The sequence below is a fragment of the Nuphar pumila genome, chromosome 11 (genome assembly GCF_984573655.1).
Source record: "Nuphar pumila chromosome 11, dmNupPumi1.hap1.1, whole genome shotgun sequence".
Classification (NCBI taxonomy): domain Eukaryota; kingdom Viridiplantae; phylum Streptophyta; class Magnoliopsida; order Nymphaeales; family Nymphaeaceae; genus Nuphar; species Nuphar pumila.
The window spans coordinates 5,015,743-5,041,353 of record NC_143259.1 but is presented as its reverse complement, the minus strand read 5'-3'; the positions used below and the strand labels follow the sequence as shown (position 1 = coordinate 5,041,353).

At 40.9% G+C, this 25,611-nt stretch overlaps 2 protein-coding genes across 2 annotated transcripts; both read left to right on the top strand.

Annotated features, from left to right (window-relative positions):
- The first annotated feature begins 557 nt into the window (after nucleotides 1–557).
- LOC149821722 (WRKY transcription factor WRKY51-like) lies at nucleotides 558–2,042 on the top strand. The gene is made up of 4 exons (XM_089981420.1): nucleotides 558–1,090; nucleotides 1,316–1,441; nucleotides 1,764–1,861; nucleotides 1,944–2,042. The coding sequence occupies exons 1-4, from the start codon at nucleotides 558–560 to the stop codon at nucleotides 1,976–1,978; spliced, it is 792 nt and encodes a 263-aa protein (XP_089837546.1). The 3' UTR covers nucleotides 1,979–2,042.
- Nucleotides 2,043–6,426: 4,384 nt separating this feature from the next.
- Nucleotides 6,427–19,802, top strand: LOC149821721 (flavin-containing monooxygenase FMO GS-OX-like 2). Its single transcript, XM_089980852.1, has 7 exons — nucleotides 6,427–6,992; nucleotides 17,157–17,227; nucleotides 18,130–18,282; nucleotides 18,422–18,504; nucleotides 18,904–19,039; nucleotides 19,117–19,290; nucleotides 19,492–19,802. The coding sequence occupies exons 1-7, from the start codon at nucleotides 6,440–6,442 to the stop codon at nucleotides 19,684–19,686; spliced, it is 1,365 nt and encodes a 454-aa protein (XP_089836978.1). The 5' UTR covers nucleotides 6,427–6,439; the 3' UTR covers nucleotides 19,687–19,802.
- The last annotated feature ends 5,809 nt before the right edge of the window (nucleotides 19,803–25,611 follow it).

The following is a 25,611-nucleotide window of genomic DNA, read 5'->3' as shown; positions in this document are numbered from 1 at the left end:
GCAACTCAATACTTTATACGTGAAACCAAATTCGTGCGTTGGTATTTCTCATTGCAGTTGGCCAATTTGGGAAATGTGAAGAGGAAGACTGGTTCTTACGCATGCAATGCAACCAACCATACTTATCTCTTTGACATCCGCTCCTTCTTTTCCTTTAGTGCGGCAGCTACCCCTTTGACCCTTTTCATCATGTTCACCTCGCTTTTGCAATTTGTTTTTTTTTTCTTTCATTTTCCCTGGGAAAAGTTGGATTCTTTGTCGTTTGAGCAAGCAAGGTATGTTTACTACCAATGACCTTAAGTTTGATTCGGTTAATGGAGTTTAAATGGGATTGAGAGGCCTGAAATTTTGTTGGTTTTGCGTTTGAAGAACTTTGGCTGATTTGTTGATGGGATCTCAACTGTGTTAAAAGTTTCCATCTCTTCACTATGAACACTGGGGCATTAGATTTGTGCCTTTCTACTTCACCAGATTGCAATTCAGACATATTTCAAGTTGCCCAGAGTGGTATCAGGCTAACCAATTTGTTGGTCAGCTGTATTTCTTCCCAAAAATGTATGGAGGATGTTGACAGCATTGCTGAAGATGCAGTTTCAAATTTCAGGAAACTGCTTTCACTTCTTGACATGTTGGCCTGCAAGAATATAAAGAAGGGGCCTCTCCTGAATCCTACAGAGATCAACCCCAGGATATTCCTTGATAGTCATGATTTTAGCATACCTGCCAAGTCTTTTCCTGTCAATTTCACCATCCCTTCAGCAACTGTTCCACAGCTTAGGGTGTCTGCACATCCACAACATCTTGGATTCAGATCATGGCAACCAAGGAATGGTTACTCAAAGACATCTTCTCTGTTTCATGGTTCTATGGGGGAAGCAATGGCAATCAATCCTGGAGGATCTGTCATTTCTTCATTGATTGTTGATGGCACTGCTGCATCTCACAGAAAGTTTTTTCAGTACAATCCAATCGGTGTATCTCAGGATGTTTTTTCTGTGTATTCTTCCATGAGCAAGTGCGTAGAGAAGGCGGATGAAGTAGGTGGAAAATGTGCATCAGCTGCAGGAGTTTGTCATTGCTCAAAGAGAAGGTACCATTTTCCAAATTTCCACCCTGTTTTTCCTTTGTGCATACTGCTATTGGGAGAACCATGCTATAGTCATTCTTCATCTACACTTTCCTTTATTCCCCTTCTTCCTTTTTGCTCTCCTTGTGATCATGGTGCTTTGATTTGTGAAAATTGGAAAAGAGAGAATTATAGGAACTGTTATATCGGTTTCTGTTTAGTCTACTCATTTATTGGCTTTTCTTGCAGAAAACTCAAAATGAAAAGAGTTGTCAGAGTTCCTGCTGTTAGTAGCAGACTGACTCACATTCCTGCAGATGATTTCACGTGGAGAAAATATGGACAGAAACCAATCAAGGGATCTTCACATCCAAGGTACTTATTACTTTCACCTTTTGTATTTATAATTCTAGCTAGGCTTTTGGTTTACAAACAGGGTATAAGAACAGAACTATATAGATGAAGTTAAATCGTATAGGACATGATAACCTGAATGTTATTTTCTGTAGCATACCCTTAGATGTCGATTGAGTATTGTTGGATTGTTTAATAGGTACTTCCAAGTCTTGTGCTCTTTCAATGTCTTTCTATTTCATAAATTTCACTCGCCCTTCCGTTGTGTTTCCTTGTCTTGGTATGTTTATGTGATTGGTTCAGACAACAATTACAAATTGATGCATGTAATTTCATTTTGTAGGAGCTACTACAAGTGCAGCATCCTGAGGGGCTGCCCTGCTAGGAAGCATGTAGAGAGATGTTCACAAGATCCCACCATGCTGATCATTACTTATGAAGGTGACCATAGCCATTCAATGCTTTAGCAACATTCAAAATTCTAATTTGGCAGTAGCAGCATACATCTAAGACTTTTAAACAGTAGCAGATGCAAAGGATATGCGCAGAAATGGTTGACATAGATCCTGAAAATGATTCTTCTGTAGGTTCAACATGTTCAACACATTACTGTAAGAGGAAAAGGCAAAAATTTAAGGAAAAAAAAAGTTGAACATGAGTTAGGCAATACCATTTGATCAAATATGCAGTGATGGAGTGCCGAATGGACATAAAGGGCCTTAGGGCCATATGTGGAGCGGTCCCATCTTCTATGGTGCCAAGAAAAGCTGGGCTCGAGCGCAGCAGTAATTGGCTCGAGCACAATTGAGTGCTTGAGTCAATCGCTTGATCTGCTCAACGGGTCCAACCCGTTGACAACCCTACTTTTGCATGAAGTTGGCTGCGCAGTGTGCTTTTATGTTATAATATTCTACCTACTTATGGTTATCAGAAACTTTTTTTTTTTTTTTGAAAGTCTAGCTGGGGTTAGGCAGATCCCACCAGTTATTATTCAACGTACCACTGGGGTTTTGAACCTTCAACGTCCCAGCACAGGGAGACGTGCACTCACAGCTCCTACTAGGGGTGGCAATTTCTGACCCGACCCACCAACCCGCCTCTTAGGCGGGTTCGGGTTGGGCTTAAGTCAACCCGTTTAATAAACGGGTCGACCCGTGTAACCCGTTTATTAAACAGGTCGGGTTCGGGTTGGGGGTATGCCAACCCGCCAACCCGGCTGACCCGTTTAATAAACGGGTTAGGCGGGTGGGTCAACCCGTCTGCCCGACCCGTCAACCCGACCCGCCAACCTGTCTACCTGCCAACCCGATCCGTCAACCCGCCAACCCGACCCGCGAACCTGAAAACCCGTTTACCAGACCCAACCCATTTATTAAATGGGTTGGCGGGTCGTGTTGGGTTACCCGTTTATTAAACGGGTCGGGTTCGTGTTTGCCACAGCCGACCCGTTTAATAAACGGGTCGGGTTCGGGTTGAGGTATGCTGACACGCCAACCCGCCAACCCGACCCGATTGCCACCCCTAGCTCCTACACACCACCAGGGAAATGGCTGGTAGTACCATCTCTTTTTTCTCATTTTTGTAAAATAAAATGGTAGCCGACCATTTTTTTGACCCTTTTTTTTTGTTTTTTTTATTTTTCATTTGCTCGACCATTTTCTGGCCAGCCACCGGTGTTGCCTGGTAAAGGCAATCAGGCAACACCGAACCCATTATTTTCTGACCGGTGGCTGGTCGAGCCTAAAAGTGTGCAATGTGGTTGCGCCTTATCTCAATGCTACCAGCCTACCAAGATGAATGAAGGAAAAAAGACCACCGTGGGGTCGCCCACGTGGCCAGGGGGGGGGGGGGGGGGGGGGGGGGGTAGTTGTGAAGGTGCTGAGACGAAGGCACCGGATCAAACCCCACTGATGCACGGGTGTGTCTGTAGCTTTCAGAGGTGGGCCATGTTTCACACAGGGGGTTTTCTAGCTTCGGCAAGGGTTCCTCGTCATAAAAAACAGAATGAGGGAAAAAAGGAAAGTTGTGTGGTTCAGTCAAAAGAAAATTCCATGATAGCTAACAGAAATAAGGTTTTTTAAGGGTAAAATGGTGACTTCAATGCACATTTAATGGATCTAAACTCTGAGTTATTTTAATTAATCATGCAAAACTTTATGTGCGTTTTCAACATTTTTTTAAAAGTCAGGTTTTACATTTTCTAATAAGTTCGTCGGCACAAAACCCCTAGTCCCCTTCATACCAAGGGCTAAACTCAGCTGGTACCTGATGCCGATTTAGCTTTAGCTTGATGATAGAATATTTCAAAAAAAAGTAATTACAGAAATCTGCTTAACTTATTATCTATTTACGAAAAGCTGTCCGACATTTCATTTATTACACTAACCCGCCTACTTATATGAGACACATTCCAAATGTAGGGGTGCAAACAAATCCAATACAGTTGGATATCTGATCCAAGTCCCGCATGTTATTTTCAGATTCTAATCCATGAAGTAAGATCCTAATGTCCATATTTGGACTCTTGTAAAACAGATTTACTTAAGGTTCAGACAAAAATTCAATCCCTTTGCGTTACATCGCTTGCTTTTTTTACTTTTTACCTGATCTAATATGAGCACGTATGTTTGGAATCAAATAAGATCCAACCATCCCTCGTTGGATCTGATTTGGCTATGGATTAGGATTCAGAGTTATTGTTCACATTTAGATTTGAATTTGGATCTAACATGATCTATTCGAATTCGATCCAGTTTGCACCCCCAACCACTTGGTCCAATCCACCAGTCGACCTTTGTTTAGTTAATTGAAGAGACTCAAATTGTCTCGGGCTGGTCTTTCGAAATAGGATATGTGCAATGTGGAGTTCTACTGAGTGAAAAATGCATCGAGTGTAGAAACACACGGTATGCGTTCGCTTGATCAGTGACATGCAGTGGTATCACGACATGCGATAGGCATCAATATCGTCATTAATGCATCGTTGTATAGCGGTACAGACGTGGAGCATTGTTTGGTTAAGCAGTGTCAACGGATCAGAGGATATTGCCTTTGGAGATTTGGTTAAGGATTTCTCGACTTACAAAAGTGGTTTCATGCATAACGGTTGGACGCACAAAGGTGCGTGTGGGTTAAGACTAATTTCTCCAAGGATCACATTAGGTGAATCCAACCAAGTATGGTGACTCGGGGCTAAGCGAGCAAATGCCTAGGTATCAGTGAATGAGTTTGGGTGATGCTCTTCGCTATGGTGTTCAATCATTAACTGGTCTTCGGACTGAGGGCTGCAAGGTCTTATTTCTTCAGTGATGAAGTTTTGCTATGTTGTGCGTATGGAGCTGCAATATGTTTCTTGACATGCAAGGCTAAGACCAAATGTATGCTTCTTTCGATAGTGATAGCTGGTATAAAACAATTATACACTAAGCGACATGAACTACATGGAATGCGCATTTGAAAATATGCTTGATCAGCTTCCGCTAAGCAGTTGCTCACGAGGTAGTGTGCAGGACCAATGAAAATGATTCGGCACATGAAAAGATGTTGGTACGCGGTCTTTGGCCGTTAGGCTGACCAACTTGGACATCTTGACACATTGTGGGTTTGCGAAGATTTTATGCCCACGATAGAACGATATAAAATATAACAACAATAAGAAAGGATCATCGTGCCGCACTAGCTTATTAGAAAAAGTAAGCTCGTAACACAAATGCTTCCACGATTTATTTGATTAACAAAAGACCTTTGTAAGATAGTGTTGGATGGAGTTTAGGGATGGGAGTGGACTTGGGAAAATGAGCCCCACCTCACCTCGTCTTGTTTGGACCGAAGATGGAGGCATGGATGAAGGTTAAAATAAAAAACCGTGGAGAATGAACTTAAACTTTCCCCGGCCTCTTCTTGCCCCACCCCGTCTCATCCTCGATGCTCGTTAATAAAATGCTAAAATACTTTTTAGGAAGAAAAAACTGGGTCCCGCCTCACCTCACCCTGTATGGACCGAGGATTGAGGACATGAAATGGGAATGGAGGCTGGGATGGAGGTTAAAATCAAAACCCTTGCAGGGATGATGGAAGGCAGAATTTTGAGATGAGGCGGGTCTACTGCCATCTCTAACGGAGTTGCTTTAAGAAAAATGACAGTTGTATGCATATTTCTTACAGTAGATAGCAGAATGTAATATAGCAAAAGATGTTGGTTGGGAGTAGGGGGGTGATAAACGACCTGAACCAACCGAGCTTGAAGTGTTAAGCTTGGCTCACTCTTGTGGCAAGCTAAGTCGAGTTTGAGCTCATAATGAGCCCTAAGTTCAAGTTGGCTTGTTTACAAAAGAAATACATTGTTTTAGAGTTGAAAAAAAAATGTAAAATATGTGTAAAATTCATCTAAAGTATACTGCTTCCTACCTAATGAGCTCCTACAAGTAAAAGCAAGCCGATACCTAGTGTTCATGTTCAGCTTGCCGAGCCTATTTTACGAGTTTGAACAAGCTTTTTGTCAGCCGAAGATAAGCCGAGCCACCAGCAGCTTGGCCTTGTTTCCCAGCCTTAGTAGGGAGTCAGGTGGGCGTTTGAATCCCCATCTGCGGGACACACCGAGCATGCCCCCCATGCTCCCACACAAATGAGGGATGCGCAGATGCTACTTTGGTGCATCCTGCAAATGCAAAAACAGTGTCTGCTGCTGTTCCATCCCCTGGACGGACAAGAAAGGACACCCAAAAACAACAAAAAACAAAAGTTTTTTTTTATGGTGCATGAACAGGGTGGCACAGCGGGTCCTGTTCTGTCCTTTGACAGTACAGAACAGGCCTCGATTAAAAAAAATCCTGCCTTGGCTTGGCAGTTGGCACAGTGTGACTAACGGTTCGAAAGTTGAAGACCCGACCCAACCCGAGACCACTGACGTGGTGCTGACTCGGCGTGAAAGGTTTCGCCTGCACTAAAAAAAATACCACCGCCATGTCGGACGGCCTCTTGCTGCTACTCCGGCGAGGACTGCAAATGCCACCACCGATTATGATGACGGCCACCGGCCCAACCCACCGGAATCGGACGGCGAAAGAGGTGGCGGTGATCGGGGCGGGGGCTGCGGGACTGGTGGCGGCGAGGGAGATGAGGAGGGAGGGCCACAGCGTCGTCGTCTTCGAGCGCGGAGACGCCGTCGGCGGCATCTGGGTCTACGCGCCGGAGGTTGAGTCCGACGACCTCCTCGGCGTCAACCCAAATCGTAAGGTCGTCCACAGCAGCCTCTACCGGTCGCTCCGCACCAACCTCCCCAGGGAGATAATGGGGTACCTCGATTACCCCTTCTCGGCCCAGCCTGGCCGCGACGTCCGGAGGTTCCCCGGCCACCGGGAGGTCGCCAACTACCTCGAAGACTTCGCCAGGGACTTCGATCTCGTGAGGCGGATACGGTTCCGGACCAGTGTTGTCCACGTGGCCAGGGTCGGCGACGGGAGGTGGGTGGTCCGATCCAGGAGGGTCTCCGATGGCGAGGCGGAAGATGAATTCGATGCCGTCGTCGTCTGCATCGGCCATTTAACGGAGCCACGGATCGCCGACGTCCCTGGTAATTGGAGGCTTCCTGTTCCAGCCTCCTTTCCCTGTTGCTCTTTTCTTACTTGGGCACGTTTGAAAGTGAAAATAAATTCTTAGCAAGAAAAAATGGTTCTTATGAGAAGTTTTGATATGATATTTTTTCTAAAATAAAAAAAATTTCAGTTGTTTGTGTGCATGAGAAAAACTCTCCCGCCGCAGCGTTTCTCCCTCCCGTCCGCGACCGGCGTACCGAGAGGTTCCCTCCATTTTCTCTCCCTCTCCCGCCCCCAATTGGACCCGTCGTCCATCTCCCCTCTCCTTCCCTTCCATCGATCCCTCACCGTCAATCTTCTCCTGCTTCCTTTCCTACCTTCCGATACAGGCGTCGACAGCGCCCTGAACTATCTATTCCCGCAAGGATGAAGGATCTTGGGAATTTGACGGCTGAATGGACGGGATCCGATTGAAGGAGGCAGAGGGAGAGGGATGTTGGGTTGCACGAAAGGGACTCCGTCGTTGAGGGATTTTTTTTTTGTGTGTGCTTTGTCTACTCCATCTATTTATTGGGGCTTCCCCTCAACCCCTGTGTTCCTATCGTAACCGCCCCTTTTATGATGTTTCAGTTTTTGAATTTTCTGAGATTTCTCTCCCATGATTCACGACCCTGATTTTTGGCCATTATCGGTAACGGTCATAAGTTACCAACATCTCTCGATCAACAAATCATCATACTCGCACTATTCTTATGAAGTATGCCATCTCAATTCTGATACTCCCACTATTCGTAAGATATACATTCTTCTTTGCTCATATGTTCCTGAGCCCCATTAAGCCAACATGCTTAATGGAATTCCTTTTGTCAAATGATCAATAATCATATCATTGGTGGGGATATAAGATAATTTCACTTCCCATTTTTGTACAATATCTCGAACATAGTGATATTGTATTTCTATATGCTTTCGGTGAGAGCTATTCACTCTACTCTTAATCAAGCTAAGTGCTGCTTGATTATCACAATACATCTCAATTGGTCCATCTACCAAGTTGAGATCCATATCTTGTAAGAACCGTCTTATCCAGACTGCATGAGTAGTAGCCATGCTACAAGCAATATACTCAGCTTCCTGTGTGTATCTTGCAATACACTTCTGTTTCTTGCTACCCCAAGAAACAACAACACTATCAAAGATGAACAAGTGTCCAGAAGTAGACTTTCCATCATTTTCTTCCTCTCCAAAGTCTGCCTCAGAATAATCGATAACATCAAGCGTATCAGCTTGATAAACCAACTTGTGGTGCAAAGTTTCTCTCAAATATTTCATTATCCTCTTAACAGCTTCCCAATGTGTTGTTTCAGGATTAGCTTGGTATCGACTCACCAAGCTCACAGGATATGCCAAGTCAAGTCTCGTACTCATCATAACATACATTAGGCTTCCAAGTGCTTCAGCATACGGCACCCTGAGCGGATCTTGTCCCTCTCCAGGACATTGCTCTTTTCCCAACCGTTTCCCAAGGACCAACGGTGTAGGTGTGGGATTGCAGTTATACATTCCGAATCTCTTGAGTACAGACCGAAAATACCCTTCTTGGTTTATACTCAACATTCTAGACTTCCGATCTCGTATAATTTGTATACCAAGAACATAGGAGGCCGCACCCATATTCTTCATGTCAAATCTTTCACGTAATTTAGACTTGATGTATTTCATCATCTGAATATCTTTTTCAGTGAGCAAAATATCATCCACATATAAGGATAGTAATATATATGTGCTCCAACTCCGCCTGTGTATAACTGTTTAGTTATACACTGCCGGTCCCAAGCCCGGATAAAGGAGGAGGGTTGTGGTAGGACTGTGACAACCATCATAAAAACTTAGTCATACCCTATGAATATGAACCAATATGAGAATTTCGTTGGGGCGTTCCCTACTGAGTGACGCGTTGTACTCTATAGGCCCGGAGGCAGTGATAAATGGGCAAGAGTTGCTAGGTCGTCGCCCGAAAGCGACGCGTCACACCGGCGCCCGGGTGTGGTGTCAAATAGGCAAGGGTTCCCTCACTTTGTTGGACGGGTGGGGGTAAAGAAGTTAGTCCAAGACCATAAAATTAGGTTAGCTACTTGGAACATAGGATCTTTAACTGGTAAGTTGGTAGAGTTAGTAGATGTTATGTGTAGGAGAAAGATTGATATTTTATGTCTACAAGAGATCAAATGGGTAGATGAGAAAGCAAAAGTGATAGAACCTTGGGGATATAAGATTTGGTATATAGGAATGAATAGGAATAGGAATGGAGTATGGATTATTATGAGTCGTGAGTTTATAAATAATGTAGTTGAGGTCCGTAGGAAGGGTGATAGGATTTTACTTATTAAATTAGTATTAAGTACAGATATTATTAATATTATTAGTGTTTATGCACCTCAAGTAGGTTTAGATGATTTCATTAAGCGTCAATTTTGGGAAGATTTAGATGGAGTAGTACAAGGGATATCTTATGGAGAAAGGCTTTTCATTGGCGGTGACCTTAATGGGCATGTAGGCATTAGTAGGGATGGATTTGAGAGTATCCATGGAGGCTATGGTATAGGAGAAAGAAACGAAAGTGGAGAAAAGATTTTAGATTTTGGTTTATCCTATGATATGATCTTAGCAAACACTTGGTTTAGGAAGAGGGAGTCTCACCTAGTAACATTTAAAAGTGGGGTTAATACGAGTCAAATAGATTTTTTCCTACTTAGAAAGAGAGATATAGGTTGTTGCATCGATTGTAAGGTTATACCGGGAGAAAGTGTAGCTACACAACATAGAGTCTTAATTTTAGATCTTAGAATTAGACAATGCCGCAAAAGGGATAGACATAGGATAGATCCTAGAATTAAGTGGTGGGCACTGAAAGGAGCTAAACAAGGAATGTTTGTAGAGCGGGTAGTTAAGGAAGTTTTTTGGTGTCTTGAGGAGGATTCAGAATCTTTGTGGAATAAGATAGCAGGTGGCATGAGAAAGGTGGCTAAGGAGGTATTGGGTGAGTCTAAAGGCGGTGCATCGCTAGGTAAGGATACATCGTGGTGGAACGAGGATGTCAAATTAGCTATTAAGGTTAAAAGAGAGTGTTATAGAAATCTAAGTAAAAGTCGTGATAATGAAAATTTGGAGAAGTATATGATAGCAAAGAAGGAAGCTAAAAAAGTAGTTCGGAACGCGAGGGATAAGGTATATAAGGAGGTTTATGACAAGTTGGATACCAAAGAGGGCGAGAAGGATATTTATAGGCTTGCAAAGATGAGGGATAGGAAATCGAGAGATCTGGGTATGGTTAGATGTATCAAAGATGAAACGCAAAGGGTTTTAGTCAAAGATGAGGAGATTAAGGAGAGATGGAAAGATTATTTTGATAAGCTATTTAATGAAATGCTCAGGATCTTGGAGACTTTTTCATTTATTTTCATGAGATGAATCGTGACTTCATGCGCAAGATTCAAAAGAAAGAAATTGCAGAGGCTTTGAAGAAAATGAAATCAAGAAGGGCAGTTGGCCCAGATGGTATACCTAACGTGGCTTGAAAATGCTTGGGAGAGAAAGGTTTAGAATGGTTGATAAATCTTTTTAACAAGATTTGGCGGACAAATAAGATGACTAATGAGTGGAGGAAGAGTACTTTGGTGCCTCTATATAAGAATAAGGGTGATATACAAGATTGCACAAACTATCGTGGTATAAAACTCATGAGTCATACTATGAAACTTTGGGAGAGGGTGATTGAGTCTAGGTTGAGGAAGGTTGTCATGATATCGGAGAATCAATTTGGTTTTATGCCTGAAAGATCAACTATGGAAGCTATACATCTTCTTAGACAACTTATTGAGAGAAATAGAGAGAAGAACAAAGATTTGCATATGGTTTTTATAGATTTGGAGAAGGCTTACGATAGAGTACCTAGGGACGTTCTCTGGTGGACAATGATAAAGAAATGTGTTTCTCTCAAGTACATTAGTATAATTAAAGATATGTATGAAGGAGTAGTAACCAAAGTCCGCACTTGTGGAGGGGTGACAACCGATTTTCCTATAACGGTTGGGTTACATCAAGGATCTGCTTTAAGCCCTTTCCTATTTGCTATAGTGATGGATGAGCTTACGAGATCAATTCAAGAAAATGTGTCGTGGTGTATGTTGTTTGCTGATGATATTGTTTTGATTGATGAGTCTAGAGCTGGGGTTAATGCTAAGTTAGAATTATGGAGACAGACATTGGAAGCAAGAGGTTTTAAGTTGAGTAAGAGTAAGACAGAATACATGGAATGTCGATTTAGTAAGCAACGAAGTAGTGATGGGAGTGTAGTGAAGCTTGGTGAGCAAGAAATACCAGTGGATGATTCTTTCAAATATTTGGGATCTATCATTCAAAAGTATGGAGAAATTGATGGAGATGTAAATCATAGAATAAAGGTTGGGTGAATGAAATGGAAGAGTGCAACTGGAGTGTTGTGCGATTGTAGAATGCCATTGCGGTTGAAGGGAAAGTTTTATAGGACGACTATTAGGCCCGCTTTACTATATAGTACGGAATGTTGGGCTGCCAAGAGACATCATATTCAAAAAATGAGTGTAGCTGAGATGGATGTGTGGAAATATAATAAAAGATAAGATTCGGAACAAGGAGATACGTAAGAAGGTAGGCGTTGCACCCATTGAAAATAAGATGAGAGAGAATCGTTTACGGTGGTTTGGACATATTCGACGAAGGCCTAATGATGCTCCAGTTAGAAGGATGGAGAAATGAGAAAATATATTAGTTAAAAGAGGTCGGGGTAGGCCTAGGAAGACATGGATGGAGGTGATAGGAAATTATATGAATGCTTTGAACCTCACCGAGGACATGGCATTAGATAGAAATGAATGGAGGAGAAGGATTCATGTGGAAGACCCAGAATGATTTTCTTTGTTGGTTCATATCGCCGACCCCAATTGTTTTGGGATGAAGGCGTAGTTGTTGTTGTTGTAATATATATGTGCTCCCACTTTTCAATACATATAAACAGTTATCAGCTTTATTTGCAACAAATCCCAGTTAAATAACTGTTTCGTGGAACTTTAGATACCATTGTCTAGAAGTCTCTTTTAAACCATATATCGATTTTTTTAACTTGCATACCCTTTCCTCTTGGCCTTCCTCCTGAAATCCTTTAGATTGTTGCATATAAATATCTTCCTCCAACTCTCCGTTGATGAACGCAGTCTTGACATCCATCTGATATAACTCTAGGTCAAGATGTGCTACGATGGCCAAGATAATTCTGATCGATGCAAACTTGGCTACTGGAGAATAGGTTTCCTGATAATCAATACCTGCTTTCTGAGAATAACCTTTGGCAACCAATCGAGCCTTGAACTTATCAATCGACCCATCAGCTTTAAGCTTCCTCTTGAATACCCATTTGCATCCGATAGCCTTCCTTTTCTTGGGTAAATCACATATTTCCCACACTCCATTCTTTCTCATGGAGTTCATTTATTCCTTCATGGCTTCTAGCCATAAATCAGATTCCTGCGAGTTCATCGTATCATTGAAATTTATCGGGTCTATGTGATTATCCTCTTCTATATTCATAGATAAACATGAAGGCTCACACAAATACAAATGATAATCATGCATCCATGCAGAAGTTCTCGATCTTTTGTTGTCAATAGCAGGTGTACTAGATGATTCCGCATTCGTAGGATTTTCATTTTTCATTTCTGTCTGAGGTTCATCTTCAATTTCTGGATCATTTTTAGGAATATCATTGTAATAGTCATCGCCTATTACAAGTAGAGGCTCCTTCTCCTTTTTCAGAGATTCCTCTTCTACAACATTTTCTAGAAATGTTGCATCCCTATACTCAATGATTCCTTTCTCTTTTGTGGAAAAATCTATATCCATATGATTTCTCACAATATCCTACGAAGCTGCATCTAAGTGTTCTATTATCCAACTTATCTCTGACTTGGTTTGGAATGAGAACATGGGCTACAGACCCCCACTTCCTGAGATGACTCAAATGTGGTTTCCTCCTATTCAATAATTCATAAGGTGTACTCATAACAGTTTTAGTGGGTATTGTGTTCATAACATAATTCGCAGTTATCAGTGCCTCTTCCCACAAGTTCTTTGGGAGACCAGAGTCTGATAACATGCATCTTACAACATTCATCAGAGTTCTATTCTTTCTTTCTGCCACACCATTTTGTTGTGGCGTATAAGGCATTGTCAAATTTCTTTTGATTCCATCTTCTTGACAATATGACTCAAATTCCTTTGAGTTATATTCTCCACCTCTATCTATTCTCAATGCCTTAATATTTCTTCCAAGTTGCATTTCTACTTCCATCTTGTATCTCTTGAAGCAGTCAAATGCTTCTGACTTAAGAGAGATTAAGTAGACATAGGCAAACCTTGAAAATCATCTATAAATGTTATGAAATATTCCTTGTTGTTGTACGTCTTTGTACTTAGAGGGCCACAAATATCCGAGTGGACCAACTCTAATAATTCTTGTGATCTTTTTCCTTCTGAAAAGGGTTTCTTAGTCATTTTTCTGACTAAACAATGTTCACAAGGTGATAAATCCACCTTAGTCAAACCTGGTATTAGATCCATTTTGACCATTTGTTTCATTTTAAATTTTCTAGGATGACCCAATCTAGAGTGTCATAGATCACATTCCGACAAAGTACACAAGGAATATTCAGAAATCTTAATATTATTATTTTCAATGTCAATTATAGGGATACAAAACAAATCATGTTCCGGGATAAACTTTCCCATGGCAAGTACTTTCTTGTCTTTCCCTATTGATACTTTTCCATTGTAGAACCTAACTTCTAGGCCTCTCTTCATCAATGCTGGCACAGAAATCAGATTTCTTCTCATTCTAGGTGCATAAAATACATCTTTGGGGACCATGATGTTGTCCCCAAGATCCAATCTATAATCACCAACACTTTCCACATCTAGGTAGGTGTTGTTTCCCATATACACCCTTTGTTCTCCAACATTGACCTTCCTCATAGACACCAGCCCCTTTTTCGTTTTTGCTATGTGCCGAGTAGCCCTCGAATCAATCCACCATTCATTAGAGTCGGTTAATGTGGCATTGTATTCAGTCACTTCAATGAATTCTTTCTTCTCAGTTCCCCCAGCATTCTGTGGTCTATTCCCCCCTCTATTTTCTTGCTTGTTGGGACAATTGGCTTTGAAGTGACTATATTTTTCACAGTTGTAATAGGAACCTTGGGGAACCTTCTTGCCTCTTGATTGGAATCTTCCTTTGAATTGTAGTTTCTTGGTTCCAGGCGGACGATTCTGGGTCATTGGCTTCTGGTGTGCATGGTTGGCCTCTTCCGGGTTCACCTCTAGTTCTCTTCTCCTGGCTAGTATGTTCTGATCAATTGCTAACCTAGCTGGCAGGTCTGTGACACTTAGAACAGAACCACTCATTCTCAATGTTGTGGCTGCCATATCAAGCGAGGCTGGCAAACTATTCAATATAGTTGCCACCTGCATTTTCTCTGGAATCTCAGTTCCAGCAGTTTCCAACTCTTTAGCCATGATAATCATTTTGTTGACATGCTCAACAACGCTATCACCTTCCTGCATCTTACATGTATTGTATCGATGCAATAGGAGTTGAGTATTCACTTCAGTCTTGATGTCATACTTCTCTTTGATAGCTTTCCACAGTTCATTGGAGGTTTTGTAAGTTTCAAATTTTTTTATCAAATTGTCTTCCATGAACATGAGCATAAAGCTCTTGGCTTTCCTGTCATCCGTGATCCACTGATCCCATTTTTTCTTTTCCAAATTCGTAGATTTGTCATTAATTTCTGGTTCAATGGTATCTATGACATGTTCCACAATGTCATGGATAAGGCCAAATCTGACTTTCCGGTGCCACATATCATAGTTGGTTCTATTCAGGTTTCCAATTTAGCCAGTTCAGACGCAATGAGCTTGATAGCCATTAGAACTAAGATTGTTCTCCGACGACTATGTTCGGCTTCTCTTCCGGAAAGGCGGACGAAGCCTCAAACCCTCTGCGACCCTTCCTTTGATGATCTGGACGAACCCCCAACCCTGATCAGGGATACCTCCTCCAACGAGCCAGACAAAACCCTAACTTCGATCGTCGATGCCTCCTCTGGCAAGCCGAACGAAATCTCGATGCACTCCACTGGAACCGAACTGAGGAAAGAAGAGACGACGGAACAACCAGCGTTTCTAGAAGTTTTTGAGGACGAAGATGCCGATACTAGGCGTGATTGTCACCTGAGCGAAGAGGACGAAGGTATCGACGGCTGGAGCAGCGAGTATGTGAAGTTTGAGTTATTGCCGGAGCTCACAAAGAACGTCGTGTTTCTCGGGTGTGAGACATCAGCGCCCGACGGGCTTTGTCAGATCTATGTTCTTTTGTTGGAGACAACCTAAATAGGGCAAGGGTGAAATCGGCTGGACGGAAGGCGCTTTGAGAAAAGGCGGTCCGGCGGCAAGGGGTGCACTCCCTGGTGTTCGGCAAGGCGAAACGCGGAACCAAAGGGGAGCAACGGCAGCGAGACAAGTGGGAGAGCGACGGCGACGATCGGTGGCAGCTCTGATACCAGTGTTGGGTTGCACAAAAGGGACTCCGTCGTTGAGGGATTCTTTTTCATTTTTTTTGTTCTTTGTCGATGGATAATCCATCTATTTATAGGGGCTTCCCCTCAACCCCTCCGTCCCTATCGTAACCGCCCCTTTTAGGATGTTTTAGTTTTTGAATTTCCTGAAATTTCTCTCCCACGATTCATGACCCTGATTTTTTGCCATTATCGGTAACGGTCATACGTTACCAACAAGGGAGAGGGTTAGCAGCGGGGCTTTTGATGGCGGAGAACTGAGGCCTCAGCTGCCTGCAGCGGCATCCGTCGGCATTCTCGAAGCCGCTGTTTGCCTCCCCCAACGATTACCACCGCTTCCCCAAGAGCGGCGGACCGGGAGCAACGGCCGAGGAGGAGACGTATGCTATCTCGCTCTCGCCCTGCCTCACGATCCCTCCTGGCCTGAGCCCGACGACGTTGCTCTAGTCATCCATTGTCTTCCTCTCCAGCATTTCAGTAGGGTTCGTGCCTCCACTGGTGGTGGTGGTGCACCTCACCATTTTCTCTTTGTAGAAAACATTTCTTTACCTCTCTCTTGGAGGAATGTTTCCTATCAAAAGTGTAATTTTTAGAAACTCTCTCAGAAAAAAGGTTTCTAGTTTGTAGAAAAATGTAAGGATTTTTCATCTAGTATCACTTTTCCTATTTCTCACTTCTAAAAGTTAGTATTTTTGGGTTTTGTGAAGATTTGAAGCATTTCTTGTCTTTGTTTACGATTTAGTATTTTGTTATTATGCCGTTGCTTGTACGATCGGAAACAACATTTCCTATGATAGGTTTAGAAAGTGAAAAAAATAATTTATTTTCATATGAAAATAAACACTCTCTCATGAAACATAAATATGAACCAAACAATGGATCTATTTTCTCAAGTGAATGAGGAAATAGATCCCAGCCAAAGTGAATTCCATGGTATAAGAGGTAACAGCTTCCCCATGTAGGATTTGATTCCTATGGAAGTTTTTGTCACCCACAATTCTTCTGTATTTGGATTTGAAACTAGTCAAAGTATCGAAACCATATTGGGTCTCACCTATTTGGGATTGGATGTATTTTAATTTAAATAGAATTTGAGATTAGTTCATACTAATAATCTATAATGTAAGAAAAACATTATAAGCTAAATCATCTTATGTTTCACAAAATGAAAAACAAACTCGAAACTAATTCATAGGAAATATGATTCGTTTTTTATGAGATTCACTTGAACATGTGAAAAAGAATGCTTCCTACCAAACGTGTCCCTAAAGGATTTTCTAACTTCCTTTCCTTCAGGAAAGAAATCTACTAAAGGATTTAGTAGGATTGGAATCTAAATTCACTACTTTTCTTGAATCCAAACTGCACCGCTAAGATAACATTTCTTGATTCATGCTATTTGGTGTTACTGAGATACTCAATGTCTAAAGTCTCAAACCATAAAACCTCGGGTGCCTGCATAAGCGTTACAGTGATGAATCATATTATTTTCACGTCTACTGTTACACGGCTGCTATTTGTTGTTGCTTTCTGCAGGTGTTGAGAGGTGGCCGGGGAAACAGATGCATTGTCACAACTATCGTTCACCTGAACCGTTCAAGGATCAAGTATGATAATCACTATTTTTGCTTTACATGTAATCCTCTGCTAAATAATTGACAAGACTTTGTTTCGGTAATACTTGCACCAGTGTTTGTATATATACTTAATCTTGTCTTGATCTTAGTACTGTTTTTTGTCTGATTTGGACCCTCTCTCGTGAATATGCTATTGTTCTCAGACTATCACAAGCATGATTTAATGGTGTTTACCATTTGCAGAAAAAGTCACACAGCACAGATATTAGGGAACATTAGAATGAGATAATATGGGGTCGTGTGGTTGAGCACTTTACTTCCCAGCACGTCATAACAAAATCCTGTTAGAAAAGAAAAATAATTCTTCAAGAATGAAGATGTGTTATAATCCCTTACTTTTTACTCCTGAACACAGGATCTGGTTATTTTTATTTAGCACTCGTATGCTGAAAGCAGAGTTTACTAGAATACCTTTGAATTCCTCCAATCTTGTGATCATTAACAACTGTCTGCTATTCTAATTCTGCTCATTAATAAACTATGTAGGCCTTTTTAGTTCTATCAAATTCTCACCCCTGTTCATAATTTCAAACTCGTCAACAATATTTAGAATCCATACCCTGCTTCATGCACTGGCATTCCAAGATCAACTTTTTCCCAATAAGTTATGATAGGCAAGCTCTGACTTTTTCCCAACAAGCAATGCTGCGCTCTGAATGAGTTTATATAGACAAATCATTGTAAGATCTTTATGATGTCATATTTGATTATTACATTTACTCAGATATATTAGAACAGCAGGATTGAATCTGTAGCTTTTGATTATCCAATCCCATGTACACTAACAAGACTTCAACTTCAAGATCATTTTGAGTCATGTACATAAGGTACCAAATACTGGTGCAGCTCATTCTTTCCCTTCCTGTTGACAGGTTGTGGTTTTGATAGGCCTCGCAGCGAGTGGACATGATATTTCTAGAGACATTGCTCCAGTAGCCAAGGAGGTTCATATTTCTTCAAAACATGCATCAGATGAAATGACAAAGAAGCAACCAGGTTATGAGAACATGTGGCTTCACCCCGTGGTAATTAACATTATCTCAGTGATTTCTTCTGGCTGAATTTTTTGAAGATGTTGAGAAAGAATCTATGAGGGAAGAAAAAGAAAAGAATAATGCATTACTGAATGAACGAGAAAAGCTAATATTACCAAAAACCTTGCAGGTCAAAAGCACCTATGAAGATGGTAGAGTGGTATTCAATGATGGAAGTTCAGTTATTGCTGATGTCATTATGCATTGCACGGGGTACTGTATATTCATCTATATAGCTGAAAAACTTAAGCCTTAAAGTGAAATGTCATTTTTTTTTTCTTGAAAGGAGAAATGTCTGTTACTCTGGTTGTGGAGGCTTGTCTATTTGTTATGTTTTTGCTTCACCAACGATGAGGACAAGAGGCTTCAAACTGTGCAGGACGAACGAGAGCATTTGGAAGATTTTGAAAACAAATTTGTGATCAACATGCATCTCTTCTTTGGATACAGCCAATGGCACGATTAGTTTAATTTGATTTATCTTATGACACATAGTTTGACACAAATGGGCACAGGCTCATACCTGCATAGCGAACTATCCTTTAGCTGCTGCTTGATTTTAGTGAATTTAGCTTTACTCATCATAAAAATTTACTAACGTCTCTTTTGCAGATATGAATATCATTATCCATTCCTGGAGACAAATGGTGCTGTAACCATAGATGACAACCGTGTTGGACCACTGTATAAGCATGTTTTCCCACCGTCATTGGCTCCATCCCTTTCATTCATTGGAATACCCTGGAAGGTTTTCTCTTAGGCATTCAAACACCGTGTGATGGTTTTGATGGAGCACCTGTAAAAGCTTTCATTTGGTGATTTCAGGTTTATCCATTTCCATTGTTTGAATTACAAAGCAAGTGGGTGGCAGGCAATCTCTCAGGACGGATTTCGCTTCCATCTGAACAGGAGATGCTGGAAGATGTAAAAGCTTTTTACTCAAAGATAGAAGCTGCTGGATATCCTAAGCGTTACACTCATGATATTTCAGATTACCAGGTAATTAAGATTAAACTTGCCTTATAAATGCAGAAACCCTTATTGTCACTTGGGATGAATAATGGGTCACTGCACCGCATATAATTTTTAATGGCGGTTAAATTTGCATCCTATTTTTCATGTTAGGCTTATCATACTTCAAAGGAACTAACTTTCATGGTTTTTAACTTTTGTTCCAAAACCATGTTGTCCTTTTGATAGTCTGAATATGATGATTGGCTTGCAACACAATGTGGATGCTCTAAGGTGGAGGAATGGAGGAAGGAGATGTTTGTAGCTACTTTCCAGAATTATCTAAATCGTCCAGAGACTTTCCGTGATGAATGGGAAGACCATCATTTGGTTTTGCAGGCCCAAGAACACTTTCTCTCCCTAGAAACATTAACTGCAGGATGAAATTTTCCTTCTGTTGGTTGTGTATTTGTATTGTTTTTGCTTTGTTCTCATCGAGTCATTGTTTGCCTGAAACAGGCTTGAAATTCTTTTAATAAATCTGACTAGGGCAGCAATATTCTGAAGTAATAATTACCAAGCACTGATAATCCGAAGCAATATTCTAAAAAAAAAAACTGCGAACAACATTTTGTCATATATAAGAAGCATAATCACGTTACATATACAGTCTCAATCAAATGTTTGTGATAAATAGGTATTTCACATTCATAAAAAAAAAAAATTAGGTCTTTTAGGGTGGGCAAGAATGGTTCTATAGTGATTCATCTAAGGTGGGAAGTGCTCAGTCTGTCAGTGTATAAGCACCCATATGATTCATCTAAGAAGATAGAGAAGAGGAATGAGAGGAAAAGGGTTGAGTTTTTTCTCCAAAGTAAAGAAGGGAGAGGGTGTCGGCCATGGGGTTAGGGAAATGAGAGAAGAGGGGGAGTCGGGTGCTCTAGTTGGCCCTGCCCTTTCCTCCTTTCCTTTGTACCCCCAAGTGGGTCGGTTCCCATCCAAACCTCAACAAAGCTCAGAAAAAGAAGTAATTAAATAAAAAATAAAAAGGAAAAGAACAATGAAATGAAAAGATATGAAACAAAATAAAATTTCTGAAAATAAAAATACAAATCCAATAAAATTAAACCTCACAATTAAATTGGGTCCAAACCCATTTGACTCCAAGTCCACAACAAATATCCGCTTATACTTAAAATCCTCCAAAAAATTGCTTAAAACTCTAAAAATCTAAATTTTAAATCATAACAATTCACACAATTAAATATTTAACTCATAACAATTTACGAAATCAAGTATTTAGCTCGTACCAGTGCTCGCGTAAGCAAAATGCTCATTTTTATAAAATTTTAACCACTTAAAATTTCACGGGTCTTACATTCTTAGTGGTCAGTTTGCTTACTTAAAATATTGACTAGCACACACCATGCGAAATTGAAATCAGATTCAGTTTCCATAACTGAATGAATATAAAAGATTTTTTTTTTTTATATTTACACGAAGAAACTGCCCCCATGAACAAAGACCTAGCCGCACTGAGAAAGCCAGTAATGGGCTCTTTGGAAACTGCCTCTTGGAGATGAAAAAGTGGAGTCCATAATTGTCATGGATTTAGTAAATCCTTATGGTCGTTTGGGCGCACTCTCTAAATTTCATTAAAGATTCCCCACTTCCATGGTCGTGATGTTGGGGATGCAGTTTTTACCCTCATAAATGAATTGTGAACGAAATCCAACCAATGTATTCACTGGTGTAGCAATTTGGTAATTCACCCTCGTGGTAGCTGAAATGAGGAATTGGAACTGGCAAATGTCATGTCAGTTCCTATTTCTCCCTTTTCCCTGGCTTCCAAACAGTTTTGGAAGTGAGGATTCTATGCTTACCACTGTGGTGACCTCCCGATGGTCACTTTCCAAACAAAGCCTAAAATTCATTAAGGATTCCCCCACTTCCATGGTCATCATGTTTGGGATACATTTTTTTCCCTCATAAATGAATTTCGGTCACCTGTGTATCCATCGGATGTGTCACTGGTGTAGCATTTGGTAATTGCCACCTCACCCCATGGTGGTTTGGGATGTAAATGTGTCAGATTCGATTCAGATCTAAGCATTATTGAATCCGACTTAATCGGGTTTGACCTAACTAGATTCGGAGTCTGATGAAAAAAGAAAAAACCAAATTAGGATCCGGCTAGCTCAAAACTTGATATTTACACTTAATGGGTTTGGGTTTGAATGTAAATATCAAGTTTTGAGCTAGCCGGATCGGGTCCAGATTTAGCTACCAAACCCGACTAATATGTTCGAATTCTAGTTGGATATCGGGTTACATCCGACCCGTTGACATCCCTAATGGTGATAGCTGAAATGAGAAATTGGAACTGCCAAAGGTCATGTAAGTTCCTTCATTTTCCCTTTTTCCTAGCTTCCAAACATTTTTGGAAGAGGAGATTCCACACTTTCCTCTCGGGCGACTTTCTAATGGTCACTTTCCAAACATAGCCTTAGTCTTAGTGGAATTGATTCCAAATTCATTATATTTTTTTGATCCAAACACTCACTCTCTCATACCCTTCTGTCAAGGTTTTGTTTCTCTAATGTAGAAAAAAGAACTCTTTTTGTTCGTAGTGATATGTACTTTCTTCATATTGGGGACAAAATACCAGCTACTAATCAGGTTACACACCGTTAGCTTCAACATTCATTATCGCTTGAAGTTAGGAAACTTTACTGTAGCTGTTGAGTTGGGTGGCTTATTGTGCTTGTGCTTATAATTTTATCTTTGGGCTGGCATGAATAATGTAATTCTCTAGCCCGTGGACATCGGCAAGGTCACGTTTTGAGAACGTGTTTGTATAACATATGCAGAGAGCTTTTTCTCAAATTAAGATCTATACATAGGCCTGCTCTCAATGAGTTGTATAGACGAATCACTATGAAAATTTTAGTGTCATATTCGATTGTTACTTTCATTCGTATTGATATCAGAGAAGCAGGCCCAAAAATATGCAGATTAAGATCAGTTATGTACATAAGATTCCGGATACTGGTGCAGGTCATTCTTTTCTTTTCTGGTGATTTTGATAGGCGGCTATGCCAGTGCTCATGATATTTCGAGGACATCGCTCCAGTAGCTAAGGAAGTTCATGTTTCTTCAAGATCTGCGTCGGATTAAACGGCAAAGAGGCAACCAGGATATGACAACATGGGGCTCCACTCCATGGTAACAATCACCATCTCTGAGATTTCTTCTGGCTACATAGTTCAAAGAGGTTCTTGTGAAAGAACCTATGAGGGAAAAGCGAAAGTAATAAATCATTATATCATGAGCAAGAGAATCTAATGCTAGTCAAAACCTTTGCAGATCAAAAGCACCCATGAAGATGGCAGACAGCTATTCAATGATGGAAGTTCAGTTGTTGCTGATATCATTCTGCATTGCACAGGGTACTTTATATGCATCTATTAAAGCTGAGGAACTCAAGGATTAAGATAAAATGTCAGTTTGGTTACGGGGGCTTCCCTGTTTATTTTGGTTTTGCTTCACCAAAGTTGAGCATAAGAGGCTTTAAGCAATGGAAGATAAGAAAACAATTTTGTGACCAACGTGTATCTCTTCTTTGGGTACAGCCAATGACAATTATTTCAATTTTGATTCATTTTATGGCACATATATTGACATAAACCTGACAGGGTCACACCAGCATAGTCGAGCTCATTTCCTTAAATCATTATTCATTCTTGTAATTGAATATTTTCTTTTCTGTTTCTTCATTGTGTATTTTGTTTTCTAAATAAAAGAGTGGCTACTAATTCTTTTTCCTTGAATCCTCTGATCTGAACAATGTTTAAAAGGCTTTTAAGTGGCCAATAGTCTTATTCTACTCAGACTTGTTCCCTGGCTTTGAGTTTCCAGCTGACATTCCTTTGGTGGCTTATTCATTTTAGTAAATTGTCTTTATTCATCAAACAAATTTTTGCTAATGTTTCTCCCTTTGGAAATTCTCTCATGATATCTTGTCTCTTTTTGCAGCTATAAATATCATTTTCCATTTCTAGAGCCATGGTGCTGTAACCATAGATGACAATGGTGTCGGACCACTGTATAAGCATGTTTTCCCACCATCATTGGCTCCATCCCTTTCATTCACTGGGATACCTTGTAAGGTTTTCCCTCATACGCATTATAACACTGGTGATGGTTTTGATGGTGGACCTGTAAAAACTCACTTGGTGATGGCAGGTTTTTCCTTTTCCATTATTTGAGTTGCAAAGCAAATGGGTGGCAGGCATTCCCTCAGGACGGGTTTCACTTCCATCTGAACAGCAGATGCTGGAAGATGCAAAAGCTCTTTATTCACAGTTAGAAGCTGCTGGATATCCCAAGCGTTGCACTCATAAAATTTCAGATTACCAGGCATGATTGAACTTGTCCGCTAAACGCATAAACTATCATTGTCAGTTGGGATGAATAACGTCTCAATGCACTGCATGCAAGTTTAATGTTTTGGTTAAGGTTGGAGGCTATTATTCTTCATGCTGTGTCACTATACTTTAAAGGAACCAAGTTTCATGGTCTTACTTGTTCCAAAAACATGTCCTTTTGATAGACTGAATATGATGATTGGCTAGCAACCCAATGTGGGTGCTTGAAGTTGGAGGAAGGAGATGTTTGCTGCAACTTTCCAGAATCGGGTAATTCGACCGGAGACTTACAGTGATGAATGGGATGACCAGCATTTGGTTTCGCAAGCACAATAACACTTCGGCTCTCTTGAAGCTCACAAATACAGAATGAGGTTTTTCTTCTGTTGGTTATGCATCTGTATTGTTTTTTCTTTGCTTCCATTGAGTGATTATTGCCTCAACAGATTGAAGTTCTTCGAATAAATCTGACCAAGGCAGCAGTGTTCTGAAGAAATAGTGGCCAAGCACAGATAATCAGATGCTATATTGTCATGGAAACTGTAACCAGCAGACTCGAGTAATGTCATTCTGACCCACTCCAGGTCAGGATCTTGACTGTGAGTAAGCATGGACTCCATGAAAAAACGGGTCTATGGCAGACCTGGATAGTATTCCATGACAAAATAAGCCTATGACAGGCTTGGATAGTACTGAGTGTCTTCTCTCATGGGCTCATCTAGAGTTATGATCCTAAAATCTCCTGGAAAACAGCCAATGACTGAATGATTGAAGGTTCCCAACCAAGATACTTTGCAAGAGAGATCAATGGTTTTGGGCATGCCTACGATAAGAGAACAGTCTTTATAACTAAACAGCAAAATCAGAGCAATGGATTGAACCATGGAAGTTCATTTCTTAAGCCACATTTGACTCAAAAGCCAAAAAGATCCTATCCTCTGACATATGATGTAGACCATCCAACTGATGCATCTGAACATCTACGATTAAGGGTATCATCGGGCCTGGTTTACCCTGACCCGACCCGAACCAAACCCTATAGGGTTCGGGTATGGTGATAAATAAGAAGACACGATTAATACCCGGATCCAGTTCTGAAGGTCCGATTAATACATGGACCCGGGTATAGTTTGTGAAATTTTATACCAGACCCAGACCTGACCCTAGGTCCGATTAAGACCCGCATTTTTTCAATGTAAAAATGCTAAAAAATATGGTTTTATCGGGTATGGTCCGGGTTTGGTTCATGTAGTTCTTATCGGGTCGGGGTATGGTTTTTCTTAATAGTGGACCTGATTAGAGGCTCTTGAACCTGATACCATACCCAAAAATCTGGTCCAATCCACCTGAGTCCAAACCAAACCCGATGCGTTGACACCCCTGGCTAGGATCAGTCCACATCCATCTGAGAATGTAGAAAAATCCTAGCTGTTGGTTGGATGGCTAGGATTGATGTAGGATGGATCCCATCATACGTCTGATGATGGGATCTGTATTCTTCAAAAGCTGTTCCGTAATATGGGCCTCGATGACAGTACAAATTTTCACATAGGCATTCGTTGTATCTTGTTGTTTTATACCACGTCCCCAGTTAACTCTTCTTCATTCTTCAAATTAAGTAGAAAACACCTACAACTCTTTCTGCTAGATATTATGGCACTCTCAACAGTACCAACTACCAACTATATTCCCCTTACATGTATATGCCCAACTGATGCAAAGGGAGGTTGATGTAAATAACACAAACAACATATTACGCTCTGGCATCACGGGGAGATTGGGATACACATATCACAGACACGGCAAAAAGACACCAACTTTCAAAAACTTCCTCGTTTCAGCAGTAATAGTTAATACTGAACAAACAGAGAGGGAATCGATATTGGTAATCGACAATACTTCTACAATGGCTAAAAAGGAGCAAGACAGAACAGAGACTTCT

Coding starts and splice junctions, on each gene's coding strand:
- LOC149821721 (XM_089980852.1), top strand. CDS start 6,440: ATGATGACGGCCACCGGCCCAACCCACCGGAATCGGACGGCGAAAGAG. Junction 18,505..18,903: donor GTCATTATGCATTGCACGGG/GTACTGTATATT, acceptor TCTCTTTTGCAG/ATATGAATATCATTATCCAT. Junction 19,291..19,491: donor ATGATATTTCAGATTACCAG/GTAATTAAGATT, acceptor TCCTTTTGATAG/TCTGAATATGATGATTGGCT.
- LOC149821722 (XM_089981420.1), top strand. CDS start 558: ATGGAGGATGTTGACAGCATTGCTGAAGATGCAGTTTCAAATTTCAGG. Junction 1,091..1,315: donor TGTCATTGCTCAAAGAGAAG/GTACCATTTTCC, acceptor CTTTTCTTGCAG/AAAACTCAAAATGAAAAGAG. Junction 1,442..1,763: donor AAGGGATCTTCACATCCAAG/GTACTTATTACT, acceptor TTCATTTTGTAG/GAGCTACTACAAGTGCAGCA.